The 26,324-nt window shown below is 31.2% G+C and overlaps 1 protein-coding gene across 1 annotated transcript in view; it reads left to right on the top strand.

Annotated features, from left to right (window-relative positions):
- LOC118202981 (glutathione S-transferase LANCL1-like) overlaps positions 1-26,324 on the top strand; it is a 37,830-nt gene that overhangs the window by 7,505 nt on the left and 4,001 nt on the right. The window contains exons 4-9 of the mRNA XM_085812721.1: positions 3,413-3,629; positions 4,326-4,476; positions 4,564-4,710; positions 9,822-10,004; positions 20,333-20,509; positions 22,085-22,157. Of these exons, the coding sequence (XP_085668847.1) occupies positions 3,413-3,629; positions 4,326-4,476; positions 4,564-4,710; positions 9,822-10,004; positions 20,333-20,509; positions 22,085-22,157 (948 nt within the window). The remainder of the gene's footprint in view (positions 1-3,412; positions 3,630-4,325; positions 4,477-4,563; positions 4,711-9,821; positions 10,005-20,332; positions 20,510-22,084; positions 22,158-26,324) is intronic.

Below are 26,324 nucleotides of genomic sequence, written 5' to 3' on the forward strand. Positions count from 1 at the left end.
ATGGAACAATTAACCTGAAGTTTCTGTATGCTTTGAAACAAACGGCGAAGAAAACATTGATTGACTGGTGTGTAAATGAAGATTTAAATGGCTTCGTTCACCTCTCAGTAAATTACACCGTGAGATTTAAGGATTTGGAAATCAAAACTCATATCAACACTATCAGGTATGTGGGTTGAAATAAAAAGGGATTTTTGAAAGAAATGCCACCAACAGTCCAGAAGTATGGAGGATGTTTTTGATTTTTACTTTTGTGAATTTATGTGGTGACGGCAGTATATAGACTCTAGTTAAGATAATTTTAAATAGTTTTTGGGTGCTGTAATGAAATCTGCGTGCAACACGCCGAAGACACAGAAATTTCTAACTAAGGTAAATCATTTTATTAAGGTTATAATTTTTTTATGTTTTAATTATGTTTTATTGCATTATGGGTACTTACATACTATGACAACTACCTTGGCAACATTTGCCAATAAAAAACCTCATTGCCTTTTTTTTATTTATGTTTCTAAATTCTTTTAAAAATAAAAGCCCTAATTATAAAGGAACAAAAATTTAAAAAACGAAAATCCCGAGTATATTATAACTAAATGTATATATATATAAACTATATAATAAATACGAATTAAAAAATTAAAATTGACTTACTTAAAACTGGTTAAAAGAAAATGTTGAAGTTAATGGTGAGGAAAGTGGCGGGAAATAGCTTTTTAAATACCATTGAAAGGTGTTTCCTGTTTTTTCCACCAAATAAATACAGCTAAATAAGTATCCAAACAATGGTGGCTTGTCCCATGTTGTCGCTTGTTCCTCCAAAATGGATTGCAGAAGAATTAATATTGAATATACTGAGGAAATCAACGCTAAAATTTTATATTATCTGTTTTCTCTCAAAATTTGGCCATATTTTAAAAATATACAATCTCACTTGGCTGTAAGTTCTATATAAGCATAACAAATCTTGTGTAAATATTGTGAACCTTTCTTTATAGTTGCTCTGTATATTTAAAATGCCAGCTATTTTTAAGTTTTTTATTTGTTTTGCACTAAAAGTACATTTTAGTTTTAATTATAGCCGCCCAAACGGTATAGTGGTTAGCGTCGCTGACTGCCATGCCGAAGGGCCCGGGTTCGAATCCCTCTATAACTTACAAGGGTCGGCAGTTGTGGTGAGATATCTAGGTAGTCGTCACAATACATAAGCACCGCATTATTATGTTTTGGACGCTATTTTATTTGGGAGGGCATTGCATGTAAACAAGAATGGCGCCCAAAAAAAAAAAACCAGTTTTCGCCAAAGGGTACCCTGAAATATATTTTCCCCTAAATTTTTACCAGAGCCTAACAAAGAAGAAAAAAGAAAATTCTGTTAATAAGTTTATTGATTAATTATTAGGATTAATTATAATATGTATAATAATAATAATATGTATATATGAATTAACTAGTTTTTTGTAATTATAAGTCATTATTTGGCAGTTTAACATGTTGACTGCCCAACACGACTATTTATACATTTTGTCTTTAAACTGAGTGAAAAGCAGAATGCCTTAAAATGCTTAAAAGCAATAACTACTTTTAAAAATGAACTATTTTGTTTCAATTTTAGAAATAAATGTATTGATGCAGTCTTAATTTTAACATACTTTCTAAGCTCAATTTAAAATGAAAAAAACTTTTAACAATGACCTTTTTTCATTTTTTTTAAAACTTACAAAGTAACATCTTTTGAAAAGTTAGATCTTTATTAAATTTCCCACCAAAAAGCCACTTATTATTTTAACTTTTTTAAATTACCACTTAAACGTAAAAGTAACAAAATATTTTAGTCAACTCGCAAAGATTTCTAACATTTCAAGTATGTTTTGTAATAAGAAGTTCTGCTATAGTATAGTGCAAAATTTTGTTTAAAATGGTTATACACTGCTCGACATTGAAAATGCAACACCAAGAAGAAGTAGTCAGAAAGTGATAAATTTGGAAAAAAGACAGAGATAGCAAGCAGCAATAAGCAATCTTTATTTCAAAATGATAGTCAGAATGCAGAGCGAGAATTTCATCGGCTCGGTAGGATGTATGACCATCACGGACAGTGATGAACGAAGAAACACATCTAGGCATAGAGTCAATAAGAGTGCAGATGGTGTCCTGAGGGATGGCTTTCCATTTCCTTTCAACTGTTTGCCACAGTTTGTCTTCTGAACGAGACAGGGGCAGAGTGTGCAAGCGGCATCGAATCACATTCTACACATGTTCGTTGGTGACAGGTCAGGAGAGTACGGTATCCAGGGAAGCATCTGTATACCTTGCAGAGCATGTTGGCAGATGCGAGCACTGTGTGGTCGGGCATTATCCTGCTGAAAAATTGCATTAGGCAGCCCCTGAAGGTAGGGGATTGCCACCGGCCGCAGTACATTATCCAAGTATCGTTGGGCCGTCATAGTGCCCTGAATACGAACTAGAGGTGACCTGGAATCGTAGGCAATAGCGCCCCAAACTAGTATGCCACGTTGTCACACATTGGAGCATTCCACAGTTACTGTCGGATTAGACTTGTCTTCACGTTGATGCTACACATGTATGCGGCTACTGTCACTGGATAAACAGAAGCGGGACTCATTGGAGAATACGACATTTCACCATTCTGTCATCCACATCGCTCCAGTCCGGGACCATCCGTCCATTGGCATCTATGCTGTGGGGTCAATGGCAGTCTTCTTAACGGATGCGGTGAGTGCAGGCCATGTTCAACCAATTGACGGGAAAAGGTTCTGCTCGACACGGGAACATCCAGGTATCTTGCATATGCTGCAGAATCACGGTACAAGGGACTTGTGGGACTGCCACAGCTTGTCGGCCGATGCGTCGATCCACGCGTGCTGACGTTACTCTGGCTGCACCTGCAACCCTCCTTCTTCCCACATTTCCTTGTTCCAACCATGTTCGCCATAGCCAATGCACCGTTCTCGCATCCATGTGGGTATCAGCTGCGATTTGACGTAAGGACCAACCCGCTCTTCTCAGTCCGATCACCATACCCCTCATAAAATCATCTATCTGCTGGAAGTGCCTGCGTTGACAGCAACCTGGCATTCTTTCCTATTACACATATCCTCTGGGACAAAAACCAACTTTCTTCGATAATTCGTCCAGCAGAAATAACGACACGAATATTGCCCATTCTACATGTTCCTTCCCTTATATCTTACTTCACGTGTGTCGGAGAGCTGCGCATTTCACATCATTCGCATAACTCAGTGATGTATGTCTACTCTAAAATTTGCATAAATTTCTGACCACTCCTTCTTGGTGTTTCATTTTCAATGTTGAGCAGTGTAAATGATTTTTCACTGTTCTGTAAAATGTTTTTATTTCTAGAGTAAATAGATGTATTATTTTTTTTTCGCAGGCATTGCTCTGTTATACATGAGATTCATGGATATTAAATTATGTGAAGGAAAAAAGAATTTTCTGAAAGATGCTTTATCATACATAGAGCCTATTATACCCTATTTGAAAAAGAAGCGATTTTCTTTCTTGTGTGGTGCAGCTGGTCCCTTAGCGATTGCTTCAGTATTATATCATCGATCTGGTATGGAGAAAGAAAGCCGTGATTTAGCTAGAAGGTATTTTCAAAATAAATTCAAAATTTTTCCAAAATATTTTTACTATTGATGATCATATATTATTTTTGATATATGAATTCATAAATGATTTTGACAAAAATTAGTATGTCTGTATGTAAGCACGAATGTATGTGTGTGCATACATATACACATATATGTACATACATACATACATACATACACGTGTGCATACACTCATACATTTCTGAATCTGAAATAACAGTACTGTAAGTTAAATTACCTTAAAGAGGTCTGTCCCATGTAGAAATTACCTAATAAAATCAAAAGCATTAGGTATTAAGTAATTTTCTGTGTTAATTGTTTTTCCTACTTTGTGCTTTATGAATGCAGATTTTATAGATGCAACTTTTTGTTTTGTTTTAATTATATATTAGTCGTATTTTTATCTTCTTTTAATATGTAAAATAATTGTTACTGAAATTGAGGGGATTTTAACTTCCAGTCATTCATATTTTTGGAGCCTGCGAATGTAATTCTTCTTTTAATTATGTGTGTTTTTATAAAAATTTAATAGTATTAAATAAGATAAAAAAGAAATTGTCATTCCTTTTGTTTTTTATTTTTTCTGCTGAAAAGTATGCATTTATATGGATAATTTGGACAGTAAAGAATGTGTTATTAAGTGTATTAATTAACACCAGAGTTTTATAGTGTATTTATTTTCTTGCTTTTCAGGCTTGAAAATCTTGACAAAGATGTTTGTTCAGTAATGAGTGATTGTCCAGATGAGTTATTGTTTGGTCGTGTAGGGTTTCTTTTTGCACTTCTTTTTCTTGAAAAGCATGTTCCTGATGAGGATAATTACCGGGAAGAAATCATTAAAGAGGCATAATATTTAACTACCCATTTTTACATTAAAAATTTATTATTTTGTGAAAATACTTGTTATTGACTTTCATAATGATTTTCTCAGGTCATAGGTTCAATTTTAAAATCTGGCCAAAGACTGGCTAAAAAATTCAAGAACACGTCCAAAATTCCATTGTATTTTGAATGGCATAATAAAGCCTATGTTGGATGTGCTCATGGTTTTGCTGGAATTCTTTACATGCTGCTTCAAGTATGTCTTTTTCTTTTCAATATTTAAATTGATAAGCTTTTATATACTATAGTTACTCTCATATTTCTCCCCTTTGTGCAGTTCCCCCCTAGGTTTTTCAGCACATGATTTATAAACTTCTGATTTATGGTAACAGTTTAAAATGTGTGTGCAAATACGCAATATTGAGATACTTATGTATTAATGCAACCACCTTAGTAGAAATTGCCAAATTTTCAGACTGTGCCCAACATATGCATAACCATTCTTGTGGCAACTATGTTGTGACAGTCTTTTAGCAAGCAACAGCATCATTTTTGTGTGCATTCTTTTTGTTCTATTCCCAGTTCCGATGTTTTTTAAACAAATCATATATTTTTTGCTTTAAACTAAAAAAAATATATATGCTAAAGTATGTTTTCATATGTTAGTAGTGTTTACCGGCATTCTATAAAAAAAAAAAAAAATGTGAAGGCCACAGTAACAAGTAACCATAATATAAAATAACAAGTCAAAGAATTGCACAAACTCAGTATCCATGTACCACAAAGTTTCGCCAAGGGGTACCCGTAAATATACTTTTACCACTCTAGCTGCAATTTGCAATAATCTCTTATCATTCCATTTTAATTTAACTAATTCTCCTTTCAGTCCTAAAAATAGCAGCAGTTTATAATAACCATTCTAAACTGCATCATTACCAAATTAATCCATGTCATATGTTTCTTATATAAAGCTCATGATGCAGATATATAAGGCTTCAACCGAAAATAATTTTAGAAGCTCAAAAGTTAACCTGTTAAAATAAAGCAAACCAAAACTAATGCATTTGAGAGTCATAACTCAAATCACTTTCAACTCATCTTTCATCTTCCACATGTTGCATTCCTGCTACTGCTTGGTGTTCTAACATATTGCAGCTTATTTCCCCTTTTGATTTGTATTTTTGGGAGATGTAGAACTGATACAAATGTAATGAAAGCATGATCATTAATGGAATTGCATTCATTATGATGTCTGTAAAATTATACTACTCAAAAGTGAAGGAAAATGTGTTAAATTGACTGCTACTTTTTTTATCCAGCAAATGTCTATCTACATAAGTCATTGTCTGCATCCCTATGCCATCATTTTCTATATCATCATCATATATATATGTAAGATAAAAATATATGAATCAAAATTATAGATTAAACTATAAACATTAATTCTTCCTCTCTATTCTAAAATCGTAATAACTTCTTTGCATTGCGTTATTTCTAGATCACTCTATGATCGGCGCAGCTCTGATGACGTAATCATTGGGAACTGAAACTGTCCTTGTAAACCAAAACTTTTCTCTTCGCGTGCTTCCATTTTTCATAACTACGCACTTCAGCTTTTGCTCTCTACTGTGCTAAGATGTAATTTCGCTGGCTTGCTTTCTATCTCAACAACATCAAAAATGTAAATCTTCTGTGGAAAGGCACAACTAGAGTGCCAAGTGATTGTGGTCACAAATATCAATTGGAAATAAAAATGGAATTAAAATTGCTTCGACTGCCAAGTTCTTTAAATACTACGCAATCAAAATTCTTCTTCAGTATGGGTCTAATCACGCATCTACAGTGTTCCGTCATTTCCTTTTGCTTTTATTATGACAATTAAGCCAGTAGGATAGTTTCCTGCAGCCTGAAACCTCAATGGAAAATTTAGTTCAGCTCTTCAAATCATCGTTTTGTGTAAATCCAAGATAATGTGAAAGAAGTGAATCATCAAATTTGTTTTTTCAGTTGTGAAAGAAATGAATCATCAAATTTGTTTTTTCAGTGTTTAAAAAATAACAGATCATTCTTCTGCTGTGGTGTTTTGCGAGTGCTTCAAAAAAATAATCATGCATAGTGTTTCCAGATTGAAAGTAATCTCTCGATAAATTGAGAAGTTCGAATGCCTAGTGAAAAGGAATATTGAATTTGCTTTGACGATCTCTACAATATTTAGAAAAAAAGTGCTTTAAATCATCAGGGAATTACCGTTTAGGAATTAAGCATTACAGCGGGTTCAAGGTCGATCTGAGTTAGTGTTTGCAAGTATGTGCGACAGAAAATTATTTGCACTTCCGCTTTTTCAACAGCTCGAAAATTATTCTATTCGTGTGAATCTATCTCTCAGGAACTAAATTATTTAATGTGCTGTGGATTCTATAGTTTTCATTTCAACTGTGGTTAAAATTTCTGCAATTTGTTTGGGAAAATCTGAAATTCTTGTTCATTGATTTTTCTAATTTTTCATAATTATGTGTGAGCAAATTAAGTAACGAATTTTAAGCTATTTAAATTATTCATAGGGAAGGATATTAAGATAAGTTTTTATGTTTTTGAAATTTTGTTGAGAATTTTGAATACGAATTTTATAATTATTCTAAAAATAAAGATGTTAAAAATAAGTGAAATTAGTACAGATAAGTAATATGAAATTATGGTAAATGCATGTTAAAATTTATGGGTTATTGTGTGTTAAGTATAGTATGATGAGGGTGTACTGGTTCCTTCAACAGAGGCCTGTAATTACCTCTGTACAGTTGTTCCTTTTACCCTCTTCATGCAAGATAATGTTGGAGGCTCTCATTTTATGAATGCATGTAAATTTTTTATATTATTATTATTATATTTTTTTTTATTATGGAATGTATTAGTGCAGTTCTCAAAGACCAGTTACCTTAATGCAAGGAACAGAGGCCTTTTCAAGTAACTGCCTAGGCACCCTGGGCCACTAGTGCAGAGAACACACTGGTTAGCTCAAGAGGACAGCCCTATTGATGGATATGTTTGTTTAGAAGTATTGTGAGGCTTCCAGTTTGGTAAAATCAGGAATTGTAAATGAAAGATGATAACGGTGAAACCATAAATTTCGAAAATCTTAATCCTATTATTTATGATGTTAAATTATAATTTATCAGTGTGGAAATAAGTATCATAAATATTTATATGCATTACATTTAATTATAAGTAATGATTATGTAAAAGTTTATTTTGTGATATTCTGCGATAACAAGAACCTTCCCTGAAGAATTATGATTATGTGAATTCTCAAACAAAAAGACTTTTGGACTGAAATGTTGAAAAATTCAATAGGACTCTAAAAATTAAGAATTTATTTTTAAAAAATTTATATTTATAAATAATACTTTACAGGATCAAAATTTTATTATTTATATATATATATATATATATTTTTAATTTGCTAGTGCTTTAACTCTTTCTCTTTAAAAAGGCTTCTCTGTAGCTACGCCTTTTTCTTTTTGAAGAGGGGGAATATGTAAGATAAAAATATATGAATCAAAATTATAGATTAAACTATAAACATTAATTCTTCCTCTCTATTCTAAAATCGTAATAACTTCTTTGCATTGCGTCATTTCTAGATCACTCTATGATCGGCAAAGCTCTGATGACGTAATCATTGGGAACTGAAACTGTCCTTGTAAACCAAAACTTTTCTCTTCGCGTGCTTCCATTTTTCATAACTACGCACTTCAGCTTTTGCTCTCTACTGTGCTAAGATGTAATTTTGCTGGCTTGCTTTCTATCTCAACAACATCAAAAATGTAAATCTTCTGTGGAAAGGCACAACTAGAGTGCCAAGTGATTGTGGCCACAAATATCAATTGGAAATAAAAATGGAATTAAAACTGCTTCGACTGCCAAGTTCTTTAAATACTACGCAATCAAAATTCTTCTTCAGTATGGGTCTAATCACGCATCTACAGTGTTCCGTCATTTCTTTTTGCTTTTATTATGACATATATAAACAAATTAAATTATCTCCTAGGAATAGTAAGAAAAATCGTAATCTTTAATACTATTCAGGAAAAATTTTTAAATTATGTGCTAAAGATAATAGACATTAAATAAGGTACTTAGTAAAAACATTAAAAATCAAATAATTGTAAAAGACTAAATATTTTAAAGAAAAAAAATAATAATTATTGTATTGCAGCTTTAGCACAGGTATTAGGCTTTTTAGTACTTTAAAATTACATTTTAATTGTTATATATATGTGAGAAAATATGACTCTTACATAATTCTGGTGATGTAAATGAAACTAAAAATCAAGCAACCAACAGTAATTTTACAGCAATATTAACTATCCAATCAAAATGCAGTGAGAACCAAAACTTGGTCTGAATTAAGATTTCACCCTGAACATAACGCACTCTCTACGTTTTGACCTAGTTGGACTGCAGTCTGCTTCTTCTTTCTTACTGCAAATTTACCTAAAATGTAAGCTTTTTGGGTTAGGCACATTTAATGTGCTAACTTGTTTGTGGCCACAACATGTTTGGTGAAATAAAAAAATGAAGATTTAATATGCCTTCACCTCAAATTTTCTATTCATTATGGATTAACACTTCTACACCATCAAAATTCTGCTCGTTATTACTTCTAAGTTTGTTTTTATAACACACACACATATATGTAATGATATTTTTAAATCAATTGATTGAATTAAATTCTATTAATATTGCTTAATAATGTGTTGGCGATTCTCTACCTAAATTGCATCCCTGTTCCTAAATTTTGGCGAAATCCTTTCTTTAGTATAAAATATATTAACCTGTTGGCGCCCGCCAAATTGCCAAACTCATAAATCTGTCATATTACATAAAGTACTTAAGAACACTCCTGATGAGAAGATAGCATCACCTCGTGATTTCAATTAATATCGCTGATTGGAGGAGCCTCGTGACGTACACATATGTATAAGTAGGGCTTCTTTCTGCTCAAGGTATGAGGAGAACACTTACGAGATGGATGCTAAAATAAACCTACCACTTTATATTCCAAAATTTGTCTCATTCCTGTTGCCCCGGCTGCACAAAACAAATAATGTATGAGAAATTACACTTCATATATATATGAGACGTATGTTAAATTCTAAAAAGTTCGCTGCAATATTTTATGAACTTGTGTCAACGTATTTTAAATACTGCAACTTTGCGTCAAATTTAAAATCCGTTGTCATAATTTTCTTCATTGTGTAAGTATGTTTTGCATTAAAAATGTTTTTTAATTTTTCTGTTAATGAAATATTCATTTTATATTGCATATAATGCCTCCTGGCCTTAAAGAAAATTATTTTTTATCTCTAGGCAAAGAAGTATCTGACTTCAGAAGAACTGAATGATTTGGTAAAGCCTACTGTAGAGTTCATCCTCAGTTTGCAGTTCCCATCTGGAAATTTCCCTTCTTCACTTGGAAATTCAGCTGATAAACTCGTTCATTGGTGCCATGGAGCTCCTGGTGTTGTGCATCTCCTTTTACTAGCATATGAAGTGAGTTATTTTTTAATTAAATTTCTCTCCCCCTTTTGCACATACAAACTATGTAATCACAATATCCAGACACCTCTGAAGGAGAGTTGTCATGCATCTGAATATATGTATGATCAAAATTACTATCATGTGGAATCCTCTTTGACTACAATGACAGAAGCCACTCTTTTAGGAAGGCTCTGCAATAAATTTTGGTATGTTGGTGGTGGAATACTTATCCAGTCTTGCAGAACAACATTTACCATTTCTATTAGTGATGGCAATCTAGGTTGCAAATGACATTCCAATTTATGTCAGAGATGTTCATGAAGTTATGAAAAGTCAATTTCTACTGCATCTCTCTCTCTCTATATATATATATATACGTGTATGTCTAAACCATATATTTTAACGTGTTACATAAGTTGGAGCTCATTCATGCTGAATCAAAATCAGTTAATGCTATTTCCCAAAGTTCTTGCAGTGAGAACATGGAATTGTTTAAAATATTTTCCAGGAGGCCAAAGCTAGATTAAGATGAATAAAATAATATATAACACTTTTCTCACCAAACCAGAAGAAAAAACACACTCTCATTAATAACGTTCACATGACATATTCATATCCGTGACTTATCAAGGTGCAATATCCACTAGCTGAATGATGAATGTACAGTTTGGTGGGAAGAATAAGATGGTGATGTTATCTTTTACTAAGTGAAGTATGAGCTGATTAGTTGTCTATAATCTGGACAGAATTCTACAGAAAATTCAGATTTTACAAAAAGTTCTGTTATATCATATAATGTTGACTTCCATTTGAGATGGATATACGTTACTCCATTTTTTAGAGCAATTCCACTTTTGCATTAAAACATGCTTTTGCTTTGCAGATCCTTCTGCAGCTTCAGAATTGCTAACTCTTTTCAACGTAATCGAGAACTTAAACTTGAATTTTAATTAGCTGTAATAATAATAGGCTGCAAAAAGTAATAAGCTGAATATAAAGTTAAACAAAAGCACAATTTCCTATGTTAACTGAACTTAAGTTCCTCAGAATCATCTTTTCCCTTCCCTCCTAATATGCGAACAAAAGAAAATCATGATGAGCTATATCCCACTCCAAATAATTATGTTTTGTAGCTTTGTGTATTGTTTAAATTGGATAAAAAAATGCTGACCTTCCACAACCACTCAAGGCCCACAATTGTGATCACGGCAAGCATCAATACAGTATCCACTGTGTTATGTCATTGACCAGGATTTATTTCCTACTCAGGTGTTTGAAAGTAGCATGCAGGAATCCCAGTTAGTTGGGAAAAAAATTGCATGTATGGCACACCTGCTTTTTGTTGAAATTTTTTTAACATTCATATCTGTAGAAAAATGATAAAAACTTCCCCTTAGTATATTTTTATTTTATTGCCCCTTAATATATTTGATGATCTTATTTTTTTTTCTATTTAACAATTTTTTTTAGAGGAGCTCAAATTTTTATTGTTAGAAATAATATTTTGTAAGGAAGTTTAAAGTTTCATAGTATACTTTTATCCTGTCTTGTAATCATGATAGAAAATCAGTTGATTTTAATGAATATAACATAATACAGAACTCACATAATTGGTAAAATCCTGCATAGATGAAACCACAGAACTCTGTTTCATACTTTCTGCTGGTTTCATATGATACACAATGCCTAGTCATAAAGTGAGGAAAATGCAATTTTTTAAGATTTTTTATTTACTAAAGAAAGTCTTGTATGAAGCCATTCCTTCTTGTATGTAGGTAATCCCTGAATGTTGTATCATTATTCATTAGCTAACCAAGAAAGTTTAAAACATTACGAAAAATTTGCTGTTGCCTCATTTATATCTTATTCAGCAACTATTAAGTTTTTAAGAATATTTTAGTAGTACCTTCTGTAAGGGAATCTTCGAATAAGGGACATTTACATTCTATTTAAGGGACTATTCTATTGGTACCACTCCTTTTAAATAGGGACTTTAATGTATTTACTTCTTATTAAGGGACACTGAAAAAAGTTATTTAGAATTTTAGAAATATAGTCATTTAGAATTTTTTCTATGTCAGAAAGCTGAGGAAATCCACAATGTCCTTGCTGGGATTTGAACTCAGACCTGACAAATATAAGCTGAGCATGCTTCCAGTTACACCGTGGAGGCATGTAGAAAGAAGACACAAAATACCTTATACAGTCCCTCCTTTTAAAAGGCGACCTAGTTACGAAATTCTAGTGGTGATGAATTATTGTCCGCCACTTTTTAGTTCCAGTGCCACATGTAGAATCATTTAGAACTCTTACAATGTGAGGAAGAAATCTTCAGTGCTTTCGCCAAGCTTTGAACTCCAGACCTCACAAATACACATTGAGCATACTTCTAGTTCCAGCACAAAGGCATGCGGAAAGGAGGTGGAAAATACCTTCAAAATAAAGTTTCAAAAATAAAATAGAAGCAGAGAAATAAATAAAAATAGAAATACTCTTTGTTAGCAATCTTTTGAGGTTTGAAAGGCAAGTTTCTGTTCAGTGAAAAATAGTTCTATGACAAGGGAATAATAAAATGAAAAGTGAATTCTTTTATTTTGAAAACTGCTTTTCAGTAGTGAAAAGGGTAATAATACATAGCAAAAAACAAGTTGTAGTGCAATCAAAAGAATATTTCACATACATAAAATTCAAAATCCTGTTATTCTTGCTACACTTCTCAGCAGGGGAAAGAAAATAATGTTAACAAATTGTTAAGTTAATCGAAGATAGGTACCAATAGGAAAGAAAAGTTGGTGAGATGATTTAGCCACCTACCAAGGCAAAAGAATCTCACAAATGTGGAGAGAATGGAAACTTCAAGCAAACAAGTTATTGCTACGACTGCAAAAGAAGTGTAGTTTTGTACTTGTGAGTTATTTTTGCGTGTGTTATGTAGTATGGCTACAAAGAGGAAAAAATTAAATTGCAAGAGAGGGCAAAGGAAATTTTGTAAAGTTTGGGACTACAGGACTTCAAAGCATCAAAAGGTTAGTTGGTTAGACAAATTTAAGCAAATACATAACTATTTATGATCAAGTAAAAATAGGTATGCAACGTGTAACAGACTGGATTAAAAAACTAAATAAAATTTCTGAAGGATATGAGGCAAAAATATTTACAATGCAAAAGGAACTGGACTATTTAATCAAATCTGCCTAATAAAATGTGCTTCAAAGGAGAAAAGTGCTCTGGTTTTAGAAGCTCCAAGGAAACATCTCAGTGTGCTATTTTGTTGTACCATGGAAGGAAAGCTTGAACAACTGTTTGTACTTAGAAAGGCCAAAAAACCAAGAAGCTTCAAATAAATCAGTCCAAAAACTTTATTGGCCTATTGGTAACACAATAAAAATTTATGGAGGATGCAAAGTTTGATTTCTGAATGGTTGATTGCTCTTGATAAAACAATGTCTAGAAAGGATAGGAGGATTCTGCTATTTCTTGATAATTTGCCAGCCCACCCACCAAATGTCAAATTGAAATCAGTGAAGGTAGGGTTTTTTCCACGTAATGCAATGTCAATATTACAGCTTTTGAACTAAAGTATAATTAGAAGCTTCAAGGCTTATTACATGGAACTGTTCTTATGGCATGTTCTTTGTCACGCTGCTTGCAGAAGCAGCGATCAACTTGCAAAATGCATAAATAGATAGGAAAGGATCTTAAATCCATATCCACAATGTTATGTTAAGCACTGTTTCAAGAAAGCAGAATTTAAAGTACTAGTTTTGAATGTCCTCAGTGAAAAAATAATGAAGAAAATGAAATATTTGAACTTCTCAAAATCAGTAGCGGGGCTCAAATGCAAGAATATTTAGAAATCGATGAAAACTTGAGTACTTAAGCACACCAATGTGACATAAAATCTTTTACTTCAAGTAAAATTGATGATGTTAGCTTTAACAAAACTAGTTTGTAAAATAAGGAGGAAGATGAGGAAGAGCCAGATGAAATGTGTGATATAAAATACTGTACAGATGCCTTAAAATACATCTCACAGTTAGAAAAATTCATGATAACTGTTTGTAACAGTAAACAACTTAATGCATAGAATGCACAGACTTTCATACAAACCTGTGTAATGGAGTATTTTCAGTGAATTTCTGCAAGTACAAAACTCTGTTGTTCATTTGATGCATTTTTCAGTAATTAAACTCTTAACTAAGAATTTTTATTTTTCATTAACTTCAAATTCAGATAACTACCTGTGACTAAATTACTTATTTATATATCAATTATTTAAAACTTGATACAACCTGAATTTCTAATTAAATACATTCTTTTTAGTATGTATATATACCCTCTGAAAAAGAGACACTTCTATTTAAAGGACAAATTATCTGCTGCAGTGAGTGTCTCTTATTGGGAGATACTACTGTCTGGTTATCATAAATTAAGGAAAAATCACAAAAATAGCGATAACACCCTAAAAAATAAGCCAAATCGTGTAAAATTTGAATATGTTGCCAAGTAAGAGTAGCTGAGTAAAACTGATATGCAAATTAGTGGTGCTGCTTTCGGAATACGTCATTTGCGAGGAGCATAAAAGTCCATGTTTGAGAGCAAGCCCACATATTTCACTGTGACGGTGACATCAGAAATCTGAGATAGCCAATTCGTAACAATGACCTCCAGGCATCATTTGCCTGCAGAACTGCAATAGAGAGCCATTGGGAGACTAGAGGCAGGACAAAGTCAAACAGAAGTGGCCAGATGGCTAAATGTGAGTCCTTCTGTGGTTCATAGACTTTGGAGGCAATTTCAAGCCACAGATTTGGCATCTAGGAGGTTCAGCCAAGGAAGGCCAACTGCTACGATGAGTGCCAATGACCGATATTTGACATTATGTGCACGCATGAATGGAACCGCTACTCCGACTCTTCTTAGATCCTGCCATGCTGCAGCCACCAGAAGATTCGTGTGAACATCAACTGTGCGTAGAAGGCTTCACGAAGGTGGTCTGTATGCGAGGTGACCAGCCATTTGTGTGCCGCTCACGTCACGCCATAGGACGGACCGTTTTCAGTGGGCTGAACAAAATGTCCACATTATGCCTGATCAATGGAGGGCAGTTCTCTTTACGGATGAGTCCAGGTTTAGTCTAGAAAGCGATAGTAGGCGTTATTTGATATGGAGAGAACCTAGAACCCCTTATCATCTGTCAAACATCCGTGAAAGAGATGCATATGAAAGAAGCAGTGTCTGTGTTTGGGATGGCATCTCTTTGGGTGGATGCACAGACCTCCATATCTTTCCAAGGGGAACCATAAATGTTCAGATTTATAGAGATGACATCTTCGATGTTTATGTGCACCCGTATGCCGGGGCAATAAGTGATGCTTTCCTGTTACAGGACGACAACGCAAGACCATACAAGGCTCACATTGTAGATGTTTATCTTCAACAGGAAACAATTATGCGCATGGAGTGGCCAGCTCGATACCCCGGACTTGAATCCTATCAAGCATGTTTGGGATGCTTTAGGGAGACATCTAGCTGCTTTCAATCCACCCCCTCAGACCCTTGTCGTGCTTGCAACTGCTTTGCAAGAGCAATGGCTCTCGCTTCCTATGGAACTGATAGATCGCATAATTGAAAGCATCACACATCGTTGTATGTGCTGTATTGCTTCTAGAGGTGATCATATTCCGTATTGAAGGTACTTTTCCTATAGCAAACTAACACCTTCGATTTGTTCATTTTATACATGTGCTAATTTCTATACTACCATATTTGTCTGGTAATTTCTTTTTATGTTATTTGATACCTTGCTATGTATTGTATATTGTGGGTAAGTTTCATTAAATTCTACATGTAACTTTTTCAGTAATCGTGATTTTTGTGATTTTTCCTTAATTTATGATAACCAGTGTACTTAGATATTTAAATTACATAACATCGATGATCACTGTAGGTTTACTAATGGTTGAAAAATAAAACTGTTGTACCTGATTGATTTTATTTGCTGTTTCATTCCTTAAATTAAGTGGATTGCATTTTTTTTTTTTTTTTTTTTGTTATAATATGTGACACAGCTATCATGAAGGATTCTAAAAATCCTTTGTTAAAAGAATCTTCATGGTGATATAGCTTAGCTTTATGACTTGAACAGCCTCATCTTGTTCCTTCCAATTTATTATTGTTTTTTTAAAATTATATAGTTTACATTTCTGAGCAGTTAAATGTATCTCTGAATCAATTTATCCAGCTATGTAGATATGTAAAAAATGCATTTCCTTACTGTATTCTTTAATTATTTATTTGAAAATGTATTTACAGAATAATTTTGGTCATCTATTTGTAGACAAATTCTGATCATTTTCTTGCAGATGAATTCCCATTTGCCTTTCTTTTTTGTGTTAAAAAGGTTTTCTGAGTACTTTTTCATCTCTATCAGAATGTATTTTTCTGTTGTAAAATATCCAAGCTTCTTAAGTTCATTTACATTTGTGCATCTAAATTTCCTACAACTTTCTTTAATTGTGCATTAAAATAGAAATATCAGAAACACTGAGCTAACACTAATATTAGAAAAATGTAAATATCATTTTTAGTAATTTCTTTCAGCATCACTGCACTGGATTTTATTTACTACGTGCCATTTCAGAGCAAAAATGCATGGGAAAATGTCTTTGATATAAGACATTTATTAGTAGATTAGAGCTGCATTCTCATCTAATAAAGCAGAGAAATTTTTTAAATGCCAAAAGGAAGTAATGCTATGTGGGAAAACTTTGATCTTAGGTGGCAAATTAAAGAACCCTTAAAAAAAATGCCATTGTTATATTTTAGTAAAACTTAAAGTGCATCAATTCTACTTATTTCCCAAGTAATTGTCAGCAGATTTTACTGATTCATCTTTATTCCATCTAAACTGTAAATCCATTTTAAAGAGTTGTAGAGTTTTTTCTTTTCTACTGTGTTTGTAAATATATAGTTTTAAGAAATTACAAAATCAAATGAAATTAGAGGGGGGGAGCTAAAAATATTTGATTTCTTTCTAAGTTTTAATTTAGTAAATTTTACATCAAAATCAAGTAATGGTTAATTTAATAATTGTAATAATGCATTATAAAGTAACTTGTAAAAAACAATAATTTTCTTCGTACAAATATTGCAATAATACAAAAGCATTTTCTTTTCTGTCAGTCATATATGTTGTATTTATTGTTTCTTTTCTCTGTTTCATATTAAATTTGTCTGAAGGCAGAAGCCAAATATCCTTTTGAAGGTGTGTCACTGTGTGTGCCCCCCCCCCAAAAAAAAAGAAAAAAAAAAAAGAAAGAGAAAATACATAATTAAATGATTAACAGAAACAAGATCATGAGGTAGCTAAAAATTTCAACACCCTCTATATACATTGATAAATTTTCAGACTCAGCATGACCTGTTACTGCACATTTCAGTTTTCTGTTTCTGTGAATGCATTAACTAATCTTTATAAAACAATTCTTTTTCTTTAACATTATCTTTATGCAATTATCTGCTGTTTTTGTTTGTGCATTTAAAGAAGACTAAGTTCTTTGCAATATAAATGTTTAAAAGGCCTGCACATTTTCACGAGGTACATATGCTTATTGCAAGCAGCATTTAAATGATTATACCACTGAAGCCAGTTTCATTTGAAAGCAACAAACAAGATAGCTTTACAAAAATATGCCCTTTTCCTCCTCTCAACAGTTTTTTAATAAAATCACTTATTTAAAAAAAATTAAATATTGTATTAGGCACACAATAGTAATATAAATATGCACACGCAAACACAAAGGGAAAATCACGTGTTTTTATAATTAAATATTAAGCCTGAATCAAAGTTTTTTCTTTTGTTATCAAAGATTCTACTAAGTAATTCTGTATATTTCTCAGTGGTTCCCCCCACCCCACATACACACACCTTTATGCTTTCATAAAAACTAAAGTATTGAGTCTTTGTTTCAGGTATGAAAAATAGGTATCTTGTAATATGATTGGTTCATTTGTTTTGAGGTAAAATATGCCTGCAATAGCCCCTTTTTCTTTTTAAAGCTAAAAGTATTAACCAAAGGATTCGTTTATAAGACACTTAATATATCAGTTATCAGTGTTATTTTTCTCTGTGCTTTAGATTTGTATCCTTGAATGCTTCGACAAAATTGAACAATTAATAAAAATGTTTTGATGGGATTTTTTTCTTGTACTCTACTTTTTTCAATTATGTTTAAAGGAATGTTATTAGATTTATTTTTATGCAGTGCATTGTAATGGTATGCATTTACATATTATTTTGTTAGTTTCCTGCTAATTAACAAATTTTTACATTTATTTACAGCTTATGTTATTTATAACAATTCTGATTAAAATTTATTAAAGAATTGTTTATCTTGAAACTCCAAATATGCAGGGATCAATATCAAAATGATCAATAATATATTGATCATTTTGAGGATGGCAGAAGTTTTTTAATGCCATTTTAAGATACGGCATAGGAAAAAAAGAACTGGCTTCTTCAGTCATAGTGTAAATCTTGACAAGAGTACAAAACATTTAAGTATAATGCAAGACTATCAGTTTAGTTATGAAGTGTCTTTTAAATTAAAAAAATTATGTAATTACATATTAAATATATTTAATTATGTATATCTTCTTTGGATTGGATTAAATTAGGTAGCCCCAGAGGCGAGTTATAGGGGGCTTGCACAAGTCCTTTAAATTTACCTTTAATTTGCAAGCTCTTTTATTTTGCTTTAGTTTTTCATCTAAAAAGAAATACATTTTATGAAAATGTCAAGGCATTTGAAATTTTTCATATTTTTTTTTAAATGGCTTTAAAAGGAAAACTGCATAATGAAATTCTTAACAATGTAAAAAAAAAAAGCTAAAGTCACTATTAGTAGCACTGAAGCTGAGAAAGCTTTCAATTCAATAAACAATATTTCTGCCACAAATCTTTGATTGTACAGCATATTTCAGATTTAATGATAACCCTGTTTTAAATGGGAAATCTTCAAGGCAATTTAATCCTAACTTTTGTGTTAAATCTTTTCTGAAAGATCATTACAAGACGTTATACCTAGTAGAAAGTCAAATGACATGAAAGAAGAAAATATTGTTTGGCAATATCTGACATAAATTGTTGCATATGATTAAATTCATTTATTATTCTATCCAACTTTTGCAATATTTTATGAATTTTTTTTTTTTAATTTTAAAGATTTTTATTTTATTTATTTATTTTTGTTCAAGCATCATTATTTGTATCTCTTGTTTTTATGGAAAGCAAAATATTTAATTAAAATTTGATGATTTGTTTTTATAAGATAAAGTGCAAGCTCTCTGTTAAAACTTTTATAGCATACTGCTGGGTAGCTTCCACAACTGCTTTGCATTTAGTATACTGTTAATTATATGAAAACATAAGAAGGCTGTCATCTTATTTGTGTAAAAATTTTGAATAATTTTTTTATGAAATAGTTACAAAAAGCATAATTTCTACCTATACAAAAACTTATAGAGAACATTAGGCTATTATGGGACATATGTAAAGTCTTACTGATCCAAGCTTCTTTTTTTCAGACTGGTATGGAATCATTTCTCATAGATTCTTATTCTAACTGGAATCATTTCTTTTTATATCATATCTGCTTTTTTTTCTACTTTTATGCTTATTCTGATAAAATTTATCTGTAATAATTGTAAAAAATCATAGAAAACTCATTTTTAGCAATCATAATTTCTTTAACTTTTCATCAGAAAGAAATTTTGCTAATTATATTAATCATTTAACAGTATGTTTGTTCTTTTTTAACTGAATCATTTTTTTTTTCATTATACATTTTAGTACATTTATATTTTAAGTTGCAGTTTAAAAACTTTAGGAAACTGTGCTTTATAACTAAAAGTGTAATTGTAACTTTAGAGGTAAAATGTGAAAGCTAATTATGTGATTTATTTTATTTTTTCAACACTTCACAAAACGTTCAGACACAAAGCTATATTTATATATTTTCTTAACAATATAAAAAAGCTACATTTATCAGGGCCATCTAAGCCTTTATGGGCTTCTGGACAAACTAGAGTACTGGGATTCCTAGGACAATATCTCACCGGAATGAGATGTAAAGAGCTTAGTGTGGGTACAAATGCTATGTCCTGAGAAAGTGCCCAATGAGCCCATGTGGTAACACTGCCCTGAATTACAGCACAGAATGCTTGTTGATGTATCAATAGTGAACAAAATTAACATTTCAAGAAATAAGATAAACCTAGCTTTGTATCTGAATTTTTTGTATAGTGTTGCAAAAATAAAATTTTATATTCCCAATTAGACCTTCAAAGAAGAAAAGTACTTGGAGGTTTCAAAAAAATGCAGTGATCTTATTTGGGAAAGAGGTTTGCTAAAGAAAGGTTATGGTTTATGCCATGGTGTGGCAGGGAATGGATATGCTCACCTGAGAGTTTTTCAACTTACAAAGGATGTTAAATATCTCTACCGAGCCGTTAAGGTATGGCAATTTTTATGTTCTTGAATGAAGTCTGAACCCATTTCAATTTCCTCTTTTGCTGAGATAGTATTATGAAAATGCAGGTTTGATTTTAAATACACTGATCCTTTGTTCAAGGAAGAAAATTTAAATATTTCTGTAATTTAAACTATAAAACATTTAAATTTCAAACTGAACTATATGTAAGAATATTAGACCAACAATAATTGATGGGCAAATAAATAAATAAATATATTCCAAAAATAAAGTCCTTTTAAAAATAATCAAATCAAATCATTAAGTCTAAGCCAAAAAGATATTAATGTCTTTTATTCTTTAAGAAGCAAATTAAAATAAATATGTATAGCAAAAGTAACTTTATTATTAACTTATGTAGTAGAATTCCAATAATTTGCATCAGAGAGTTTTGAGCTCCATTTTGCAGTTTTCTTCTTTAATTCCTATTGGTTAATAATTGTTTTATAAATTCCTTATTGGTTAAAACTTCATGTAAGAGTATGTATCATTAGCATTATGTAGGAATCATATGACAGCAATTAATTTCAAAGTGACTTAGTTTAGATAGCTTATTATAAACAAATACTATTTTAAAGCCAAGTAGGGGAAATAGCCAAATTAAAATGAAGAGTCAAAGATAGTAGTTAATATTGCAAATTGAGTACTTAATAGTTCTGCCCAAGCACCATTCAGGTGTCGTGAAAGGGGACTTCTCTGATTGCCCATACGCCACTCGTGGGGTATATTTTCCTACACCAATCCACTGATTGGACTGGCTTTTCCCTTTTTTTACTTTGCAGTGTTTCTAACAAATGTCTTTAGTAGTCCAGGAGAGACTGGATTATAAAATCAGTTCAAAGACAGGTTTTATTGCAATTCATTTCAACTTTATCTGTTTCTTGAAAAGAAATAATAGCAGAAAACGTGTGAGAAGGAAACCAGATATTTCTAAGATATTGAATTCTGCTTATCACCATATTTTAAAATGTATTATATCAAAGCTAAATTTTGAAAAGAAATAAAAATATAAGTATTTAAAAAATACATATGTTTTTTATAACTTTCATCTCCTGTAAAATGTTCATTCCAATTCCACATCTTCATCAGAAAAATGTCAGCTTTAAGTAAAAAAATTCCTTGTTTTCACCGCAGTTAAAAAATAAATTAATAAATGCAATACTTAAACAATTTTGGTGACTGATTTGAATTCTTGCAATCAATTTGCACACAAAATTGCTTATAAAAAATATGCTTATTTTTGGTCATAGTATGGCAGAAAAATTAAACTGGTAAGTTGTTAAAGTTAAAATATTGCTTGGCCTATTTATGTATTTTGCATAGCTCTAATTTTTCTCTATTTGTTTAGAATAAATCAAGTTTTGTGTCCTATAAGGATTTAATGTGATGAAAAAATTACATAATTGCATTACTGATTAGAATACTTATTCATGTATCAGTCATACAATCAATATTTGCTTACTATAAATAATGATTTGAAATGATAAAGAATTAACATTCATTAAAAATTATATGTTATTTACATTATTATGTTTATTATTATATGTGTTAAAAATTTAGTTTGCAGAATGGTGTTTTGAATATGGGAAACATGGTTGTCGAACTCCTGATAGACCATTGTCACTTTTTGAAGGTATGTATTTTGTATTTCTTTTCAATATTTTAAATCTATTTGAATTTCTTTTGATTTCAATAAAAGATATATGGTTATTATTTCAACAAATGGTATTTTAAGTAAAGATTTTAAATAATATTTTTCATTCCTGCTTCTTAATAAGTTTTAATAGTATGACAGTAACCAGAATTCTTTTAAACCAAATGAAATTTTTAGCTGAAAGAAACACTTATACAATTTGTATGAAATTACTTTACTTATTTTTTTTGTTAATTATTCCTCTTTTCAATTTACCTCTAATCACTGGAAAGTTCTATGCTATTATCAAAAGTTGACTAATTACATTAAAAAAAAAAAAAAAGATTCCTGGGGTGTGAGGCATGCAGATTGTTATGCAGATTTTATTTATTAGATTGGCTTAGTTAAAAATGATTTTCTAGAATTCTTAAAGAAATTTTTCTGTGTGCGTGTATGTAATGAAGATTTTATTGTCAGTTTATTTAGGAAGGTTGTTGCCTCTGTGGTCTCTTTTTCTAATTGAAAAGCTCATCAAATGATGAGATTTTTTACAAGTTACATTGTTAAAAAAATTGAATTTTTTATTGAAAATGCTCAATCAGTAGTAATTTTTTATATGTCGGAGTAGAATAGAGCAACTAGTAGTCAAATGGGAGGGCTAAGTTTGTGATAGTCTGATAATTCATCCTGAGTTCTGTTCCTCGAAGCTAAATAGACAAGGTTTATGAGGCTTTCTTAATTTTTATCACATTTAATATGAATATAATCAGTATTTATTTTGCTTCATGAATGTATTTTTCATATTTGGCAAATACTTGTAGCTCTCATATAGTGTGCAGTAATCACGTAATCCAATCTATCCTCTCATTCATTCCAAAAAAGTGTAAAGTTAGATTTAGATCCTTTGATCACTCTAATTGGCAAAATGGTAGCTATGTGCTAAGATGAAAACTGTTAGGTCATATGTTATATTTAACACTCCATGTTTTACTAGGAGACTCCTGCATTTTTATCAATATCTTACAGTAAATCTCTAGATCTCTCAGTTTTTAATTTTTAGCCATTACCAAGGAAAGTGTTTCCCAACAGTCAATAAAATTTATTAAATTAATGAACTTTTAATTTGAAAAATTGCATTCCCCCACCTCTAGTGATTTTCAGAATATTTTTTTTATTAAATTTTATTTCATCTGAATTATACTTTTTATTGTATTTTCTTGATCTTCTTAAAGTTCATTTCATCTGAGTTGTTTTAATTTGTTGTACACATTTGTAGATTTTTATATGAAGATTCAGGTAATGTTTAATCAGTTTATATTTGTATTTAATTTTATTTTTCTTCAATAAATGTTACATTACTATGTTTATCCACATAAATAATATGTACATTAATTATTAATTTTATTTTCATCATATTTCAAAGTAATTTGATAAATAAAAGCTTTATTATTTGGGATTTTCTCAGTATAAAAGTGCAAAAAATTTAAAAGATTAAATTAGCATAAGAACATAAAATTTAGAACATCTAATTAAATTCTAAGATATTTTACATCAGAATTGTATTACAAGTAGTTCAATAACTTTAATCAAGCATTATAAAGTGAATTAAAGTCAGTTTGGAGTCAATTTGAAATAGTTGCTGCTCAGTGTGAAAAACCTTCTGCTTTCATATATATAGCATTGTTCTAATATAGGTATTTTGGCACAAAATCAAACTTTTTCTGAAATAACATGCCAAGTCTTTTCCATATTTCGATTCTACGAATTGTGCCAAACTGCCAAGTTTCATAAAAATCGCACAAGTAGTTTTTAAAAAATGAGCTCTCTAAATTTTAGCTCCTCAATGTTAATTCAGTTTGGTATATATTTATTAATATCTCTTTTTTTATTACACTTGCATGATTCCTTCTTTCACAGTTCGAAATTTAAGTTCATTCCAATTCAACAATTTTTATGATATATTTTTTGAATTTGTATTTTTAAATAATTTTTATAAATTTTTTGGAAAAAATTTTTTAATTATAACCCGTAAAATTTTTACCATTAGTCTTTAAGTATATGTATTTCGAAGTATACCTTAAAAAAAGTAGAGCTTTTTATTCAAAATTTCTGAAGATATACGTGAATTTATGTATTGGCGCATTTTAAAAATTGGAAATGAAAGCGATGATAACATCTAATGTGATTTACACACTTTGTTAAAATTATTTGAAAATAGGAATGATATGACTTTTTTCCCACTCATGCATAATGTAAAGAGGTAGAAACGATGTGACTATTTTTTTCGCTTCTGCACAATAGAAAGGAAAATAGGTTGCCATATATTAAGAAGTTCACCAAGTGATTTTTTCTTGTTGCAAACTGAAAAAAAAAATGCACCAAAATAAATTTTTGAATTTCTTTGCACCAAATTTTACAAAATTTAATATTTAGGCATAATTTGAGTCGTAGAATTGAAATATGGTAAAAAAAAAATTGTTATTTCAGAAAAGACCCATTTGGTATCAAAATACCTATGTTAGAACAATGTTATATATAAATGTAATATATATAACGTAAGACACGCTTTCGAAATGCAATTTGAATTTCATCAGTCAGCCCAGTAGAACAGGAAATAACTGTCCCCTCCCCCCCCTTTTTTTTTTTTTTTTTTTTTTTTTTTGCACAGTGTGCATCCCATATACTTTGGTATTGTGCAAATGACCTTCAAATCTTGGTGGAATCACTCATTCTGCTTATCACTGACATCACAAAGATTTTTCAGGCAGTTATCAAGATGGCTATGTAAAAAATGCAGGTTGATGCTCATGTTGCAAATTAGCATTTTGAAGGTCTCCAAAACTTGCTGAACAATTTTGGTGTAATTCTGTGCTCGTATGTTTCCAAGAAAGGTCTCTGACAATATTTTTTAATGCCAACCAGGCATTCTTTTGAAATTCTGTCATTGTTCCAATGAAATATTCATCTTTAAGGAGCTACCGAAAGGAGCATCAAACACATTGGCCTTTATCGTTTCAAATGAAATTCTAGGAAATGCCAAAATGAGATACTTGAAAGTCTCCTTCAATTGGTAAAGCTTTAATAAATTGCCTCAGACCTAGTTTTATATGCAGAGGTGAAAATATAATGTTCTTTCTGTCAACAAGTGGCTGATGTAGAATGTTTGAATCGCCAGGTTTCAGGTCATATCTTGGCAGCCATTTCAACAGCACTCAGTGCTTCTCACGAGCTTTGCTATCCCACATACACAAAAAATAGGGATACTTGGTATATCTGCATTGCTGGGCAAATAGGAAGCAGACCATTTTAAGGTGAACACAGATGATAATCACTTTGAAAGTACTGCCCAAACTCAAGTTCTCTTGATCGAAAGTAGGATTCCATAGTTCTTTCTTTCAAGCAAGTTTTTCTCATGCATTCATGTTGCTAACAGCTCTGAACCTTTTTTGGATAGTCTCAAATCTTGTGGCAAATCATTCAACTCATGCTGTTCAAATCCGTTATGAACAGAATTATCTTCAATTTTAAAATCTTGGTTGCTGGGATCAATTTGATATTCACCAGAATCACATTTCTGTAGTTCCAAAGAGGTTAATTCTTTGAAAACCAGCACTGGGAGTTCTACTGAGTGAGGGATTAGGTGTACAGTTGATTGTACATTTGTTTTCCTTGCTATATCCTGACATTTTCACTATAAAAAAGTAACAATCACTTAAGTGATCTTTGGGCTGTTTCCAAATCATAGGAAATGGAAATTTAGTATATCCATGATTTGGCCTCATTTGGTGTATTCTTTCAACCACATCCAGAAACTCTCAAAATACTGTTTGCACACTTTGTAAGGGGTTCATAATTTAATTTGATCACCAATTATTACTTTAAAAGAGGTAAAACAGGTTTGCTTGATAAATGTACTAATAGTACTGACAGAGAAAAGTGATTAATAAATATATATAATAAAAATGAATTGGAGCCATTTAAGCACTTATGACATGAAATAGGAGAAATAGGCATAAGGAAAGGTTTCATTTCATATATAAATAAAAACTAGATACTGCTAACCTTGTGTACAAACAAGAAGAACACACTTCAGAATATGCTTCACTATATCACAGCAACACATAACATATCATTACAGTATCTTAGGTATAACTAAACTAGTCTAGA

This window comes from Stegodyphus dumicola, chromosome 3, assembly GCF_044657685.1.
Source record: "Stegodyphus dumicola isolate Sdum_Otavi_A_Nest chromosome 3, ASM4465768v1".
Lineage (NCBI taxonomy): Eukaryota > Metazoa > Arthropoda > Arachnida > Araneae > Eresidae > Stegodyphus > Stegodyphus dumicola.